General features: G+C 47.8%; 2 protein-coding genes and 2 non-coding genes across 12 annotated transcripts in view; 1 reads left to right on the top strand and 3 right to left on the bottom strand.

Annotated features, from left to right (window-relative positions):
* PXN (paxillin) overlaps positions 1–14,841 on the bottom strand; it is a 59,736-nt gene that overhangs the window by 41,128 nt on the left and 3,767 nt on the right. For 2 of the 7 annotated variants that reach the window (XM_053959004.1, XM_053959003.1), the window contains 2 exons: positions 7,167–7,296; positions 4,257–4,488 (listed from right to left, as the gene is read on the bottom strand). In XM_053959004.1, the coding sequence (XP_053814979.1) occupies positions 4,257–4,311 (55 nt within the window). In that variant the 5' untranslated portion in view covers positions 4,312–4,488; positions 7,167–7,296. Of the gene's footprint in view, positions 1–1,537; positions 1,596–4,256; positions 4,489–7,166; positions 7,297–7,914; positions 8,106–14,841 lie in introns of those variants that run through there. The other 5 variants (XM_053959006.1, XM_053959007.1, XM_053959005.1 and 2 more) reach the window with 4 other exon arrangements.
* Positions 5,811–5,951, bottom strand: LOC128797441 (U4 spliceosomal RNA). Its single transcript, XR_008434135.1, has one exon. It is a non-coding gene; the product is annotated as a U4 spliceosomal RNA (small nuclear RNA).
* LOC128797442 (U4 spliceosomal RNA) lies at positions 6,572–6,712 on the bottom strand. Its single transcript, XR_008434136.1, has one exon. It is a non-coding gene; the product is annotated as a U4 spliceosomal RNA (small nuclear RNA).
* Positions 8,106–14,278, top strand: SIRT4 (sirtuin 4). 3 transcript variants are annotated; one of them, XM_053959011.1, is made up of 5 exons: positions 8,106–8,136; positions 10,361–10,866; positions 11,508–11,802; positions 12,917–13,120; positions 13,551–14,278. In XM_053959011.1, the coding sequence occupies exons 2-4, from the start codon at positions 10,367–10,369 to the stop codon at positions 13,067–13,069; spliced, it is 948 nt and encodes a 315-aa protein (XP_053814986.1). In that variant the 5' UTR covers positions 8,106–8,136; positions 10,361–10,366; the 3' UTR covers positions 13,070–13,120; positions 13,551–14,278. The 3 variants fall into 3 exon arrangements, with proteins under 3 accessions (XP_053814986.1, XP_053814988.1, XP_053814987.1); XM_053959013.1 differs by lacking the exon at positions 13,551–14,278 and having other exon boundaries at positions 12,934–13,070; XM_053959012.1 differs by lacking the exon at positions 8,106–8,136 and having other exon boundaries at positions 10,067–10,866.

The raw sequence follows: 14,841 nt of genomic DNA, 5'->3' as shown, positions 1-14,841 counted from the left end.
TAGATCTTGTCCAGTCTGAAAGGCTGCACAAAAATTGAGACAGACGCAGTGTAATTAAGACTTGATGAAATCAAGTTGCTCAGACTAAAAGGTCTAACTTTTGGTTGTCCCAATACACTTTAGAGCTCAGAAAAAAACAAACCAGGCACAATTTCAGATCTTTTTCACAATTTCTTTGCAGTTCACCTCTAATTCTCCTACAGAGGAAAGAAAAAATGTTAAGGGACTGCAGCAGCCTATTCCAACAACTGGGAAGTCACACTACCACTGTTTAGGAATGCAGCTCTTGCAGTGGGCACAGTGAGGCTCCCATGGTTTACTGAAGAGCATGCCGGTGAGACACTAAACCAGCCCTACACAGACCTGTATGCTCACCTTGAAGGGCTACTCATCAAGTCAATACACAGACTGGGTGAATCCTGTTCTGACTAGCAATGCATTCCTGAACACGCTAGGAACTCTCACCAAATCTCCAAGAGATAACCAGAATGAGGGATATGAGAAAAGGTAAACAAAGCTGTCTCCACTTAAAGGAACAATAACCATGAGAAGAAGCTGCAGCAGAAATTACTTTTGTTTCCACCAACAGCTACTTCACTGAAGCAGAGGGTTTCACTCCCAAGGATGAATCCTCCATGGGCACACCTTTCACCAGAAAGCCACGCAGCAGATGGACTCCTTACCCTGTAAGTTTTATCATTAGCCCAATTCAAAGTCTATTTTCTGAAGGTGTGACCACCAGCTTTATGCCATCACCGTAATGTGAGCTTCGAGGTCCAGAAATAAACCTGCAATTTTCCTGGACTATATGTCAACAGAACGTCTGGTTTCTATTAAAGGTAGGATGGAAGTAACGGATCACAGCCCCTCCCCAGTGTCTGATTTAATCAGTTTCATAAGCGGAACTCAGTCGTCCTAATGCCTCCCAGAGCACAAGGGATTTTGGCAGATCCACACCCTTTCCGGCTTGGTACCAAAGGAACTCAAATTCTCTAGATCTTTCCCTTGAGACCAGTTGCCTGACATTTCTCCATTACATGGTTTCGGGGAAAACCGTATAATGCAGCACACCTGGGAGAAGCAGAGGGAGGACAAGGATGAGCTCCGAGCGCGGCTGGGCTCCGCTTATCCCCCCAGGGCTCCCCACTCCATACCCGCGCAAAGTTCAGATCTCGCCCGGGAACAGGCTGGAGAGGCTGCGGCGGGGCAGGGGAGGAGATGTTTGCTGAAACCCGAGTACGCTGCACGCTGCTCCAGGCACAGGAACGCAGGGCGCCCTTCCCGGCCGGGATAGCCACCGCCTGCCCTGGCTGCGGGCGGGCGGCGGCGGCCCCGGGACAGCCCAGCCGCGGGGGCCCGGGGGCGGGCGGCGGCGCGGGGAGCCGGACTGGCCGGCGCGGTGCGCGGGGAGCGACACGTCCCCGGACGCCGACAGGCGCGGCCCGAGCCCCGCGGCGCCGAGGGGCGCAGCGTGGCCGGGAGGGCCGCGGCCGCCGCCGCCTGCCGCCGCGGGGAGCCCGCGCAGCTCGGAACTCACCCAAGTCGTCCATGGTGCCGTCGCGCCCGGTGCCGGTGCCGCCGCGCCCGGAGCCGCTCCCGCCCCGCCGGTGCCGCCGCCGCCCCGGAGCCCGCAACTTTCCCGGCCCGCCCCCGCGCGCGCCCGCCCGCGCGCCCCCGCTGCGCGCGCTCCGCGCCGCCCCCTGGCGGCCGCCGCGGGAGCCGCCAGCCCGGCCGCGGACAGGGCAGCGGGGTCGGGAAAGGGCCCCGGGAAATGCCGGGCGAGGCGGCAGCGCCCAGAGCCGCCACCCGCGGGGTGTGCCCGGGGAGAAGCCTGTCCCGCTCGCCTGCGGCCCCACGCGCGTCCGAGACTGAGCGGGAACGCGACACGAGCCCCGCACTCGTGTCCCTGCAGGACCTTTCCCAGAGGAATGTGCTCCCGGGGCAGGGATGCGGCCGCGCTGGGCTTGTTGAGTGCTGCGGTAGGGCTGTGCCCCAAAACCTTCAAACAAACATTTCAGAGCCTCAGCTGATTTACCCATCCCAGGGAAGCTGGGCAGCAGAAACCTTTCCTGAACAATTTTCCATACGCTGTGGCCATCATAAAGGAAAGTCACCAGCTACTTCTCCTTTGCTGTGTTCAAAGACTGTAACAGCCCTCTGGGATTTCTCATGTGATGGTCTAGAACCATCATTTCCCACGTGCTTTTCCTTTCAAACCTCTATAAAACAACACTCCAAGGCAGCAAAGGCCTCACTTTGTCTGAGCCACAGCACAGCACAACCCTCATCAGAGCTACTGTTTCCCACTGTGCTCCAGCCAAGTTGACATGGCAGTAAATGCAGTTGCTCAGCCCAAATGTCCACTTCTTAATCTGATGAGAGATACACCAAAAAATATCAGTGTGGGAACTGCCAAGGATCCAGGAAACATGACTCTTGTAGCTCTTTTCCTTACAAAATGACTACCAAGTCAGAGAATGTTCCCAGAACTGAGCAGCACATGTCCTGTTGTTGAGCTGATTACGGAATTGTATTTCCATTAAACAGAGACCGTGAGGTCAGCTGTGAGCAATCTCCAGTGCTGTATTTTTCACTCTCTAGGCACAAACATGCCCAGTTTCCCCTGCTAGCACAAGTCAGACATCATTATTTCCTGTGTTAAGTCATGCTTTAATGGGAATTATCGCTAGGGGGGCAGGGAAATATCTCCTCCCTCATCCCAGCCAATGCTTACGAATAGTCAAAAACCTCCAAGAAATTCATTCCAGCTTTAACTCCAAATACAGTTGTCACAAAATAATATCCTTACTGAGATCTAAGTACAACACAAATGTAAGGAAAGACTTTCATTGCATGCTTCACCATCCATGCCAAAGATTTCACCTGACATCCACCTTGCTGGTCTCCCTCAGCAAAATGTAAAACATTATTTGTAGGGACTGTTAAATTTTCTCAAAATCCGTCACTGGCTATACAATGACAACTTCAGGATGCATGTCCCCAGGTGGAGCAACACGAACCACTAGCGCTGGCTGGTCACAGAGCAGACCTAAAGTCATTAGAAATGTGTCCTTTCCTGGGGTCTGCATGTTTCCTCCACCATGTGACAAGCATGTGCCTCAACTTGGGTTGTATTTTTACTTCTGCATAAAGTGCCTACTGTGCTCTGTTCATATTGTAGCCTGGTATGCAGGTTTTATTTTCAGCTTCCTACAGTGTCCTTTGGGAGTCTGGAAGTGAATGTAAATCAAGAAAGCAGTTTCTATTGTGTCTCAGGGCTGAAATTAAGCTGTCATAGAACCAGTTAGGGTTGCACCCACAAGAAATGGGTTGTGTCCAAGATGCTCAGTGTTAAAAACAAAAAAATAAAGTCATTGTTTCTAAAGCTTTGCCTATGGGTTCTGCACTGCATTGAAAGGGTTGGTGGGGTGGGAAGGCAGGGCTGTCCATGAGTGATACTATCCTCTAGGCATCCTGCTTTTAAAAGCAACCTGCTCACAGCCAGGTGCTGTTCATAACTGAATTCTTCACACATTGACATTTCTTACTTAAAATTGCCAGTCCCTAACCCTCCCATGAGAGCTAAAGGAGTTAGGGGCAGGTTAACACCCTAGCTGCCAAGGCAACTTCTCAGTGTTGTGGGCTCAAGCTCTGCCCTTCCCAATACCTTGAACTCCTGTTTCCTCATCATCTACCTGCTCTTTGGCTCAGACTCTTCCTGACTCACAAATACCTGCTTGCTGCTAGAAATACACAGGCCTTCTTCTTATGCTGTGCCCTGTGGCTGAGACATTTTGATCTACCCTTGTCTTTCACAGAAGGTGTAACAAGAAGTTACCACCCCCATTTGCAGATGGGAATCAGGAACTGGAAATGAAGTTAGACAGTGAGTTAACATCAACAAAATGCTGAACTTTAGGGCTGCCTGTCTCCACACAATCCGTGTTCAGAGTATTCCTGACTCCACACCATCTGTGTCCAGAGTACTTGCTCAAGGCATCTTTCCCTCTTGTTGAAGAGTTACCAGTTACAGACCAAGTCCCTCAAAGTGGCGCTGACCACTGACCACACACAGGACCCTCAGAGTTGATGGATTAACTGTCCACCTGTGCCCTGTCATTTCAGACTGGCTGCCAAACAGAGGAGTGATCCAGCTCATTTCATAATACCAGCAAAGAAAAGCATCGTTATTTGCAACCTGTGTCAGAGAACAGAAATAAAGCTACACTGGCCTGTGAGGCATGTTTAGAACTTACCTGTGCGCTTTCCAGAGAGTGACTTGAAACTGCAGAGCAATGACAGCGCCTTCATTGCAGTGTTTGCCCTCTGTGCTGTGCTACATGAACATCATGCAAGGGGATTTTGCTCTTTCTTCAGGTGAATGCAAGGGGAAAATTTCAATCAGAGCTTTAGGCTTCAGGCAATAGCAGTAAATCACAGCATGCAACTCCCACATTCGAGGTCCAACTTCACGCTTGTTGAAAGGATCTATTACAGCAAAATTAACAAACTTGGTTTCTGGCATAAGATGTAGGACATGACTTTGCAATGCAGATTGAAAGCACCACACCAAGGCATTATCACAGACAATTCTGGCAGTAAAGATGAGAAACAATCAAGTGATAAATCCAATACTTATCAACACAGTTTATAAGAATCAAGAAATTACCTGAAGTGTACGACTCACTACAAACTACATATCCTTTGCTATTTACCAGTGTGGCTTATTTTGCCAAAGGGTAATGGCATTCCTGTGCTTCAGGGTTTGATTTCAATTGATATTGCTGGCAATAGGAACAAATGGGGGGACAAAGGCAATCTATGAGGTTTCACTGTCACTCTTGGTCACTGTTGTGTATAATATCCCAGCATGACTGAATGTTATTTAAAAAAATAATAGTAATTATTAAGAGGAAACACTGATGTTCACTACTAAGTTTTCTACTCTACCAAAGTTTCAAGCAGCTGCCCAGCTCAAGGTCTAACCGGCAGGGTAGGAGCATCGGGGTGGCACACGTGGATCTGATTCTCTGCCCATACAGAGAATGTCAGAGGCAAGCTGTCAGCAGCAGAAGGTACATCTCACTCACACAGCCACGGAGGGCAGCTGCTCCCAGCTGCAGCGGAGCTGGTGTGCAGTGGTCATTAGTCTCCCTCCGCAGGGTCTGCCTAGCTATTCAATTGCTGCAAATTAGGAAAGGATGGGGTTTACTTATAGAATAGGAGTTGGCACCAGCAGCTGCTTTTTCCAGAGTAAAGATTTGTGATTTCTTTGACAATAAGGAGCCTTTTCCTATTGGTGTTTTTTTTTTTTTTTTTTCTTAAAGCGAGTGATGTCAATAAAGAACTGCACACAAAATGGAGTTTACAGTACTTTACACTAAGTGTTCCCTAATGGATTTTAGAGGACTCCTGCAGCTGGGGAAGCACGATTCAGACTTTCATTCCCCCTGGATTCCTCCCTGCCTGTTGAGAGGCTGAGCTCTCCTAAGGATCCTGCTCAACAAGAGCTACTCCAGAAACCTTTCTCCAGCACCTAAGCCCCCTCCACTTCCGTTTTCACTGACCGATTCCTTTTTCAGTAACTCTGAGAAAAAAAGAAACGAGCTTTTCATGTAAGAGCGCCCTCATTTTATTAAACCGTGGTTTTGGCGGCAGCAAACCCCAGCAGCGCTGAAAGAACAAAAGCCGTACTATCTTCCGTAAAAAACCTCTCCAACCTCGGGATGCAAGACGACTGGAAACATAAACCAGAATAAAATTGACTGAACTCATCTTAATCTAAATCTATCTTTCACCACCATATTCAGTCTCCGTAGAGACTGTCAAAAATTGCCAATGCCGACTATATTTCAAGTCGTCATGGCGGGGTATTGGGAAAAGTTTTCAATTAGCAATAATCGCGCCTCGGATTAACCTCATTGGCTACGATACTGCCACTGCGCAAAGCTGACTGGGCTAACCCGCCGCTGCCACCACTCGCCCCGGGGCTGCCGCCAAGCTCGCGGCGAGTCCTACCGCCCGCCCGCTCCTGCCTGCACCCTCCCAGCCATGCTCCCAGCCGTGCCCCCCGCCCGCCCCGCGCCCTCCGCGGCCCGCCGGGACCGGGGCGCTCCGTTCTGATCTCCGTTCCGGGCCCCCGTTACACCCGCGAAGGCTGCTGGGAGGGAATATGCAAAGTAAGCGTGACGTCACCGGGGCCGCCCCGCGCGGATCGGGGGGCCCTTCCCGCGCATCCCCGCCGTACCGAGCCCGGGCACCGCGGGCCGTGAGCCCCAGCCAGCCCCGAGCGGCCACAGCGCCGGGGAGCCCCATCCCAGCACGAGTCCTTGCCGAGCATCCCCACCACCTGCTCCAGCAAGAGACACGGTTTAATAAACTGAACGCGCTTTTAGATTAAGAGATCGCTGTCTGTCTTCTTTTTTCAAAGGTGCTGAAGGAGGAACGATCAGTGAAACGAGACTTGGAGTAACCCAAGTGCTGAGTGATCCCCACTTCTGAGACCGAGATCCTAAACGCGACACCCACTTCTTCGTCTCCACATATCTATCTTTTGACCACACATAATCCGCCTCCGAAGAGGCTCTCAAAAATTGCCAATGCCGACTATATTTCAAGTCGTCATGGCGGGGTATTGGGAAAAGTTTTCAATTAGCAATAATCGCGCCTCGGAACACCCTCATCGGCTACGATACTGCCACTGCGCAAGGCTGCCCTGCCCCCCCGCCCTCCCGGCCCCACGGCCGCCGCGCCCCCGCTGCGCTCAGAGCGGGTGCGGGTGGTCCCGCTGCCCCCCGCCCGCAGCCCCCGCCCGCAGCCCGCGCCGCCCTGCGGCGGCCGGGGATGGACCGGGAGGCGACGGAGGGATCGACCGGCAGCCGGTGGCACCGCCGGGACCCGCGGAGGTTGCCGGGAGGGCACTATGGTAATGAGCACTGCTCGAGCTGGGGCACTGGCCAAAAATCGCCGTTTTCCACCCCGAGAGGGAGCGCACGGAACAGGGAGGGCACTCTCGAGGAGCACCAGGGAGAAACGGCGTCTGCCGGGTGCCACCAAAGCAAAGTCATCACCCAAACAGTTTAAAACACGTTTAAACTCCTAAAGTGTAAATCACTCAAAGTCGTTTAGACTCACGACGCTGCCAAAAACAAGGCTGCACTCCACACCTAAGCCCAGGGGCAGAGGGACAGGCAGGGTGGCTCTGCACACCAAGCGAGCAGGATGCGCTTCTTCCTTGTGATCACAGAATTACACACTACTACACAGACGTTCAGGCTCACCTGGTGTTTGAAATAACTGTAAGAGGAAAAAAAAAATGCATTAAAACTTTCTGCAATGTTTTGAACTGTTTAGCAAAAGCTCTTTGATGAATACATTTGAAAAGCAGCCCAAATCTTTAGAAAGAGCCCTTTGTCTGTAAGACTGCTGGGCATCCAGTGCATCAGGCTGCTACCATACAGCAGTCTGGCCTTCCCCATATTATTTGTTCCTCAGAAATTTTTGCTTCATTTGAAGAAGAACAAAGCAAACACAAAACCAAACCAAAACAAAAAAGAAGGAGGGAAAAAAAAAAAAAAAACCGAATGCAAATTCCTTATTGCCAGGCAAATGAAACAAATTATCAGGTGATTATTGAGACTGAAACCTGCACCAAGCAGAGAGGCAAAAACATGGGTTCCTGCCAGGGTGCAGAGTCAGCACCAGACAGGTTGGCACTGCCCTAATTCCCAGGCTAGACATGTCTTTAACAGCCCTCAGTGGACTTTTCTTCCATAATTTATTTAGCCACATTTTAAGCCTAAAACATGTCAGTATCAGTTAAAAGAAAACACATCTTTTATAAGGACAAGCACCTACAATGCATTTTATCAAAGCTATCACATGCATTTCTATCAAATGAATTCGGATTTTAACCTCACACGTTTCCTCGAGGGCTGCTATGGAGCTCTGAGCGTTTTCAAATTGTCTCAGGTGTTAGGATGTTGGGAACACCTTTCACTGCCCCTCCGCCCCCCTCTGACGCATGGGAGTTGTAGTGTCTGTGCTTTTTTTCCCCGTGAACTACATTTCCCAGAGGGCTCCCCTTCCGGTAGGCCAGCCCTGTCCTTCCGCGGCCGGGCGGCAGCAGCATGAAAGGTGAGTTTTCAGCGTTATTCACCGCACGGCTCTTCTTCCATCAGCCGGGTTCGGTGCGGCTGTCACCCCGTCCCCGTCACAGCACAAGAGACACGTGCGGGTCCTTGTGGCGCGGGGCCCCCTTTGGATTTCTGGCCTGTAGCCGTTTGTAGGATCCTATTTATCTTCCTTAACCTTGCCTGATCTTTTTCCTGTGGAGCATCTTGGGTGTGTGCTAAAAACAAACTCTAGCCTCAGATCTTCGTAGGTTTGTTTGAAGAGTTTCACTTGTTATGTAAAGTAGGTTTGGTTGGTTTTTTTTGGTTTTTTTTTTTTTTTTAATCTGAGCACTTTCATTTTAAAAGCAGCTTCGTATTTGACAAGAAGTATTCCATCCTTTAACATTTTCTCTTCCATAGTCCTTACCTGGTTCACAGCAGCTTTCAAATGTATCTAAATGTATCTGTAATTTTTCCTTTCTCTCTCTTGTGGGCCAACCCTTATTACATTTCTATTTCATTTTGCCTCTGAACATTTCCTTCTGAGAGATCTTTTGATAATAAGGGGCAAGAATGAAGAGTTTTCATCAGTTAAAGCAATTTAATTACCATCAAGCTGGCTTAACAGCCTTTGGGGAGCATAATGACACAAGTTACTCTCAAAACAAATTAGTTTATTGGGAAACTTTGTCCCTTCTAATTAATTCATATGGGAAATTAAACCTCTTTAGAGGGAATGCCCAACACAACTCCTGCTAAACAGCAAGACAAAGCAAAAATCATTGCAAACAGAATCACTTCTTAGATACAAAAAGCAATTCAGACTATGGAGTCTGTCCAATCATCCCTGTATTTTAACTCATGATCACAAAAAGCTTTGAGAACTGAAGACTAACTGAGCCAAATCTACCCTTTGCTACTAGCAACAATTTAGTATCACAATGCTTGGAGCTGAACACCTAAACTTCAGATGTATCTAAGCCCTCAGTTACCTAACAGTACTAGGTCTTACAGTAAACACAGTAATATTTAGATACATCTGAAGTTTAAGCATTCAGGAGATCATTCCCTTTTATCAGTAAGTAAAGTTCTTCCTCCGTCTTCCACATCTTGTACAAAGCCCCCTGCTTAGGGAGATTTAAGGAGGCAGAAATACCAGACAGTCAATTTTCAGGATTGTTGCTTTCAAATCTTTTTGTACATTATTTGCAAAACCATAGTGAGGCCGAGAAAAAACAGTTTTAAAACAGTGAAATGGAGAAAGAACTGCAGACTGCTGGAAAGCCCAAACAAAATCAAAGTCCAAACCCATCCACTCGTGTCTCAACAGGTCCTGCACACAATTCCAGGCTACTTAATCAGCAAAGCCATCCATCCTGCCTGTCCCCAGCAGGGCATGTCATTCCTCCCTTAAGCAGAGTGTCCCTCCCAATTCATACCTGCCAGGCAGTTCCTTCTGCCCCAAACACTTTGGATGATCCCTTCTCTCTCAGAAGGCCCCTGTGTCTGCTGGAGAAGCAAAGCAGTGCCCACCCAACTCCCCACTGACTCTGGTGAGGTGGCACCCACAGAAGAGGAGGTGCCAGAGGCATTTAGACAGTGCCCTAATCATCTTCAGTCCCATTTCAAGGCCTGTTCTGCACCAGGCCTTTGTAAAAAACAAAAACAAAAAAAACCAACCAAAACACGCCACACAGGAGTAACTCCAGTCAAGGCCTTTGTCAGGGAAAAAAAAAAATTCAAGGCTGTTTTTCTTTCCCTTCCTACAACATTTGTAAAGAATGGGGTAAATATAAAAGACTGATTTGGAGCAGGCAGAATGTTAAAAATGCAGAACAAGGGTCTCTTCTGGGGAGGAACCAGCCAGTGCCTCTGGGGTGAGGTGCTTGGCTTTCCTGCCATTTCCTCTCTGGCCTGCTGCACATACATGGGAAAGCCTTTGCATGCACAGGTCTTTCTTTGCTCTTTACAAGTCCTCTTAGGCAACCATCCTTCACACCAGGGTAGAACAGCAGGAACCCTGCAAGTCAGAGTTGTTAACTTTGTGCTCAGTGTTCCCCTCTTCCAAAAGTACATACTTAGATGGTGGGCTTTAGTTCATGTTCCCAAAATAATTTGTTTCTTTACTAAAAAGAGAGCAAAGAATACTTCACAGTGTCATTTCCCAGAGACTCACAAGCAAATGGCATTAAGGACATGGGTTTTGCTTTCTTTTACCTGCCATGTGTTCTGTTCTTGCCTTTTAGCTGAACATGTTCTCTGCCAGGACGTGGTCTGGAGTTTTCAGGGCTGTCAGACTGCATCATTTCAGATCCCGTTCTATATCCAGAGCCTCTCCAAACCTGACTTTTGTGCCAGCCTGTCTTCCCCCAGATCCCGCGGAAGTGGAGGAGCTGCAGCGCTTTGTTTCTAACTCCAAGAGGCTGTTTGTAATGACTGGAGCTGGAATCTCCACGGAGTCAGGGATCCCTGATTACCGCTCTGAGGGCGTTGGGCTCTACGCCAGGACAGACAGACGGCCAATCCAGCACGCTGAGTTCGTCCGCAGCGCCAGTGCCCGGCAGCGCTACTGGGCAAGGAACTTCGTGGGCTGGCCCCAGTTCTCCTCCCACCAGCCAAACAAGGCACACCTGGTACTGAGAGACTGGGAGAAGCTGGGCAAGCTGCACTGGCTGGTGACCCAGAACGTGGATGCCCTTCACACCAAAGCCGGGAGCCAGCGCATGACGGAGCTGCACGGCTGCATACACAGGTACAGCTGCTGGCACAGGGGGTTGTCAGTGGTGACTGACAGGCAGCTGCAGTGTCAGCTGCTGAGAAAGGAGGCAAAATGTCCATGCTGCATTCCTGCAGATGACAGGCACAAAGGTGGTATTGGGCTGGGGTAGAGAAAAAGATCACAAGCCAGTGCTGTTCACAGCATGGTATTTAAGAAACATGACCACCACTCCATTTTTGGAGCATTATTTGGATCCATTTCCTGGAAACCTGTATCCATTTCCCCTTTCCTTGGTACAGCAAATGTCCTCTTAGTAAAGAGAACGAGGGGATCATGAGGATACAAGGATTATCCACCTTAAGCAGAGTGGATAGTGCCAGAATTGCACAGGATATGTGTATTACAGAAGGGCCATCACTGTCTGTCTGGGATCACCCAAAATTTCTAAATGAAAAAGCACAGCATGAACTGGGAGAGAGGATGCATGGCAGGGTTGAAAGCACTTCCTCTAGAGCATTCCTACAAAGCAACAGAGTAGAAAGACATCTCCTTGACCTGTACTATTTGGTAAATAAATGTGGAAAATCATTACAGGCCTCCTAACGAACAAGTTAGAATCTCCAGATCTTCGGCTGACATGAAACTCTCCATTAAGACTTTGCTCTGAATTTCAGGGTTTTCTGCTTGGCCTGTGGAGACCAAATCTTGCGTTCTGAGCTCCAGGAGCACTTTGAAGCTCTGAATCCTACTTGGAAAGCTGAAGCGTTTGGAGTGGCTCCGGATGGGGATGTCTTCCTGACGGACGAGCAGGTGCGCAATTTCCAAGTCCCAGCCTGCCGTAAATGTGGTGGAATCCTGAAGCCCGATGTGACCTTCTTTGGAGACACAGTGAGCCAGGAAAAAGTCAGTTTTGTACACCAACGCCTGGCAGAATCAGATTCCATGCTGATAGCAGGATCCTCTATGCAGGTAAGTAGGTCTGCCTCCCAAACTGCATTCCTACTTTGCTGCTACTCTGCCTGCAATGATCCTTGGTGCCACAGCTTAGGACTACAAATGGCTTGTGGATCAGATCAGCCTTTGCAGAGCTTCTTTGTATTTTATCTTTACCTTGTTTGGAATCTGGCTTTATGGGTGACCTGTTTGGGCTTCCCTGTTACTCTCTTGCCAGTCTACTTCGTGCTGCTGTAAATACCTCCATTCAGACCTCTCTCTGCTGGCTCCTCCATCAGGTCACAATTGTCCATAAAGACAAGATACCTGACACAATTCATTCCTCACATTTTTTTACCTGAAATTTTTAGCCTTTGGTAGCTTTTTAGGCCTTGTGGCACACTGTCTAAAATACCAGGTTTTGGGACCTCTAATTCTTTATTAAATTCCCAATAAGAGAGCTGAAATATCTCTGCTGCTTGGTATTGTCTTTTGTATCACAATGTGTTTTCTCCACTAGCCTCTTATCTATAAGGTAAGGTAGCTAAACAACAGGGGTTTCTAAACCCATAGAAGCTTTTGTAACGGTGTTTATGTAAGATAATTTTTTCCAGGGACAAGGTCTATTACATAAAAAAAACTTTACTCTTAACACCTCCCAGAAGGAGATAAAACCAAGGCTGCATGATTGTGATTCTCTTGGCTTCAGGATACTGGATACAAATTCATTGAGCTTGCACTTCTTAAGCTTATAATCCTCTGTACAGGAATGATTGAAATGCCTTAAGTTGGTTCTTGTACTACCTAAGGTGGGCCATGCAGAAACCATCAAAGTGCAGCATTTAAGTACCTGTGATAACTAATAAAAACTGCTGCAGAGATTTACTAAAAGACAAGGACATTTCCCTTCAATCTGCTCTGAAGTTTCAGTTTCTATGAAACTGCAAATCCTTCACTGAGAGAGGTTAAAACCTGTTCTATTCTGTGCACTCCTGAACAAAGACATTTCCTACCCGAGCTCAGTGCAGCTGCCTAACACAGCATGTATGTACAGCCCTTTTCCCACTGTCAATGGCAACCATTTTATTCCTTTCTGTAACTCCTCTTTTGCCTAAGCTGCCTGTAATTTTGTTTTCTGGTACTCCTGCAGGTGTATTCTGGTTACAGGTTTGCTCTTGCTGCTCGGGAGAAGAAGCTGCCAATTGCAGTCCTTAACATTGGGCCCACCAGGTTAGATCACTTTGCATCCTTAAAGCTGAATTTCCGCTGTGGAGAGCTGCTGCCTTTGATTGTTTGCACATGACCCAACCAGCTGAGCTTCAGTAGCTATCAGGATTAAAGTTATTTTTACAAGGTGAGTACCTTCCCTGGTCAGTCACCTTTCAGGGTAAGAATATGGGTTCCTAGCAAATGCTGAGACTGAGATGTGCTCACTGCACCAAAAAGTGGATGTAAATTTTAATCTGTAATTGGTCTGCTCTGATGGGACATGATACTATTTCCCATGATCATAAACAAAAAACATAGTAAGTGCTAGCATTCCCAGGGAATTGGGTAGGAGTATCCAGAAGACTCAGTAGTGTAGAATTCCAATCCATTTGTTACTATCAGAAAACTACAGGGGATCACCTGTAGTTCCAGAGAACTTAATCACAATTGTTGCCTTTGCAACTGACAATTCAAAAGCTGTTCCTGATTGAAACTGGTCCAGCTAATCCAAATCAAACACTGCTGTTTAAAATCATCAATTCAGTCCATAAAGCTTCTTTCCTCCTCTCCTGCAGGACTCATCTCAGAAAAGGGAAAACTCCAATCCAAGAGGCAGCTGTGAGATGCAGTGCTGAGGGCACCAGGAGAGGGCAGCAAGTCTCACACGCGTCAGCCTCACCAGTTCTCTCCACTGAAACCATCTCCACGTATCAGGAAACAGAATGAGGATGAAAAAAAAGTACTTTTTTTGCCTTACCTTGCTGTTTTAAACAGTGCCTTTTCATTCACTGGGACAGGATAATTGGACTACCATGTCTGAGGACAAAATACCTTTGTTATAATTATCCCCAGAGGAGAAGGGGGGAACGGGGATTTTGCAGGTAATTTGAGGCTGTAGCACAGGAGGGCGATGTGGGACTGCTGGGGGATCCAGTGGCACTGGTGGGATACTGTAGAGTGTGCAAAGAGGAAAAGGAGGCAAGAGGAACTGCAGTGGTCACTTAAAAGAAAAAAGGTTCAAAATAGAAGCTGAACAAGAGCATTGCTCTTGTAACAGATTATTTGGAAGCACAGGCTATAAGGCTGACATCTTCCAGCAAGGAGGGGAAGTCAACTGTTGGTTGACAAGGTAAACTCCTTCCTATCTGACCCCTTTAAAAATGAAATATTGTTGAGATGCCAGAAGCTAATCTGACCAGCACTACTTTCAGTGAGGCCACTACATTTTCCAGAATGCATTTTTGAAGATGTTATTTAATTAATGAATAGCTACGGAATCAATTAAAATTGTTTAGAAGATTGAGACTATTTGCATTGTAATTTTCTCTCCCTCCCATGATTTATTTAAGTACATTCTCAGTAGCCAGTTTAGATGCTTTGTTTTTCCATTTTCCTGCAAAAATGCAGATTGTAATTACTAGCAGCTGATGAATTAAGAGAGAAATACAATTAAATCTGTACAATAGGTCTCCCTCAGGAGGTAAACTCTGTTGAAAGGCGCAATTTCCACACTCCTAACAGGAGATCCATCACTACCGGGTAGTGATTTTTTGTTGATCCTTATGATGGTATTGTAAGCTCTATCAAACTGTGTCCAGAGTAAAATACAGAACTGGCACAAACTAGAACACTAACTTTTTGACCTGACCTTCTTCATGAAACTACCACTCCCCCTCTTCTAGCTCTGAAGAATTTAATTGTTGGGGTTTTCCAAGTGCCCCCTCCTACTCCAAGTAACATGTCCTGGACTAATATTTTGACAAGAACTGTAACAAGCAGTTGGAAACAAGGATGCCAGAGTCATCTGCTAAAAGGTCAAGTAGCAAAGCAAGGACAACTGACCACAGGATGCAAAGTTCATTTTTG

Source organism: Vidua chalybeata, chromosome 18 (genome assembly GCF_026979565.1).
Source record: "Vidua chalybeata isolate OUT-0048 chromosome 18, bVidCha1 merged haplotype, whole genome shotgun sequence".
NCBI classification, from domain to species: Eukaryota; Metazoa; Chordata; class Aves; order Passeriformes; family Viduidae; genus Vidua; species Vidua chalybeata.
The sequence above is the reverse complement of the archived record's forward strand: the minus strand, read 5'-3'. Positions and strand labels throughout refer to the sequence as shown.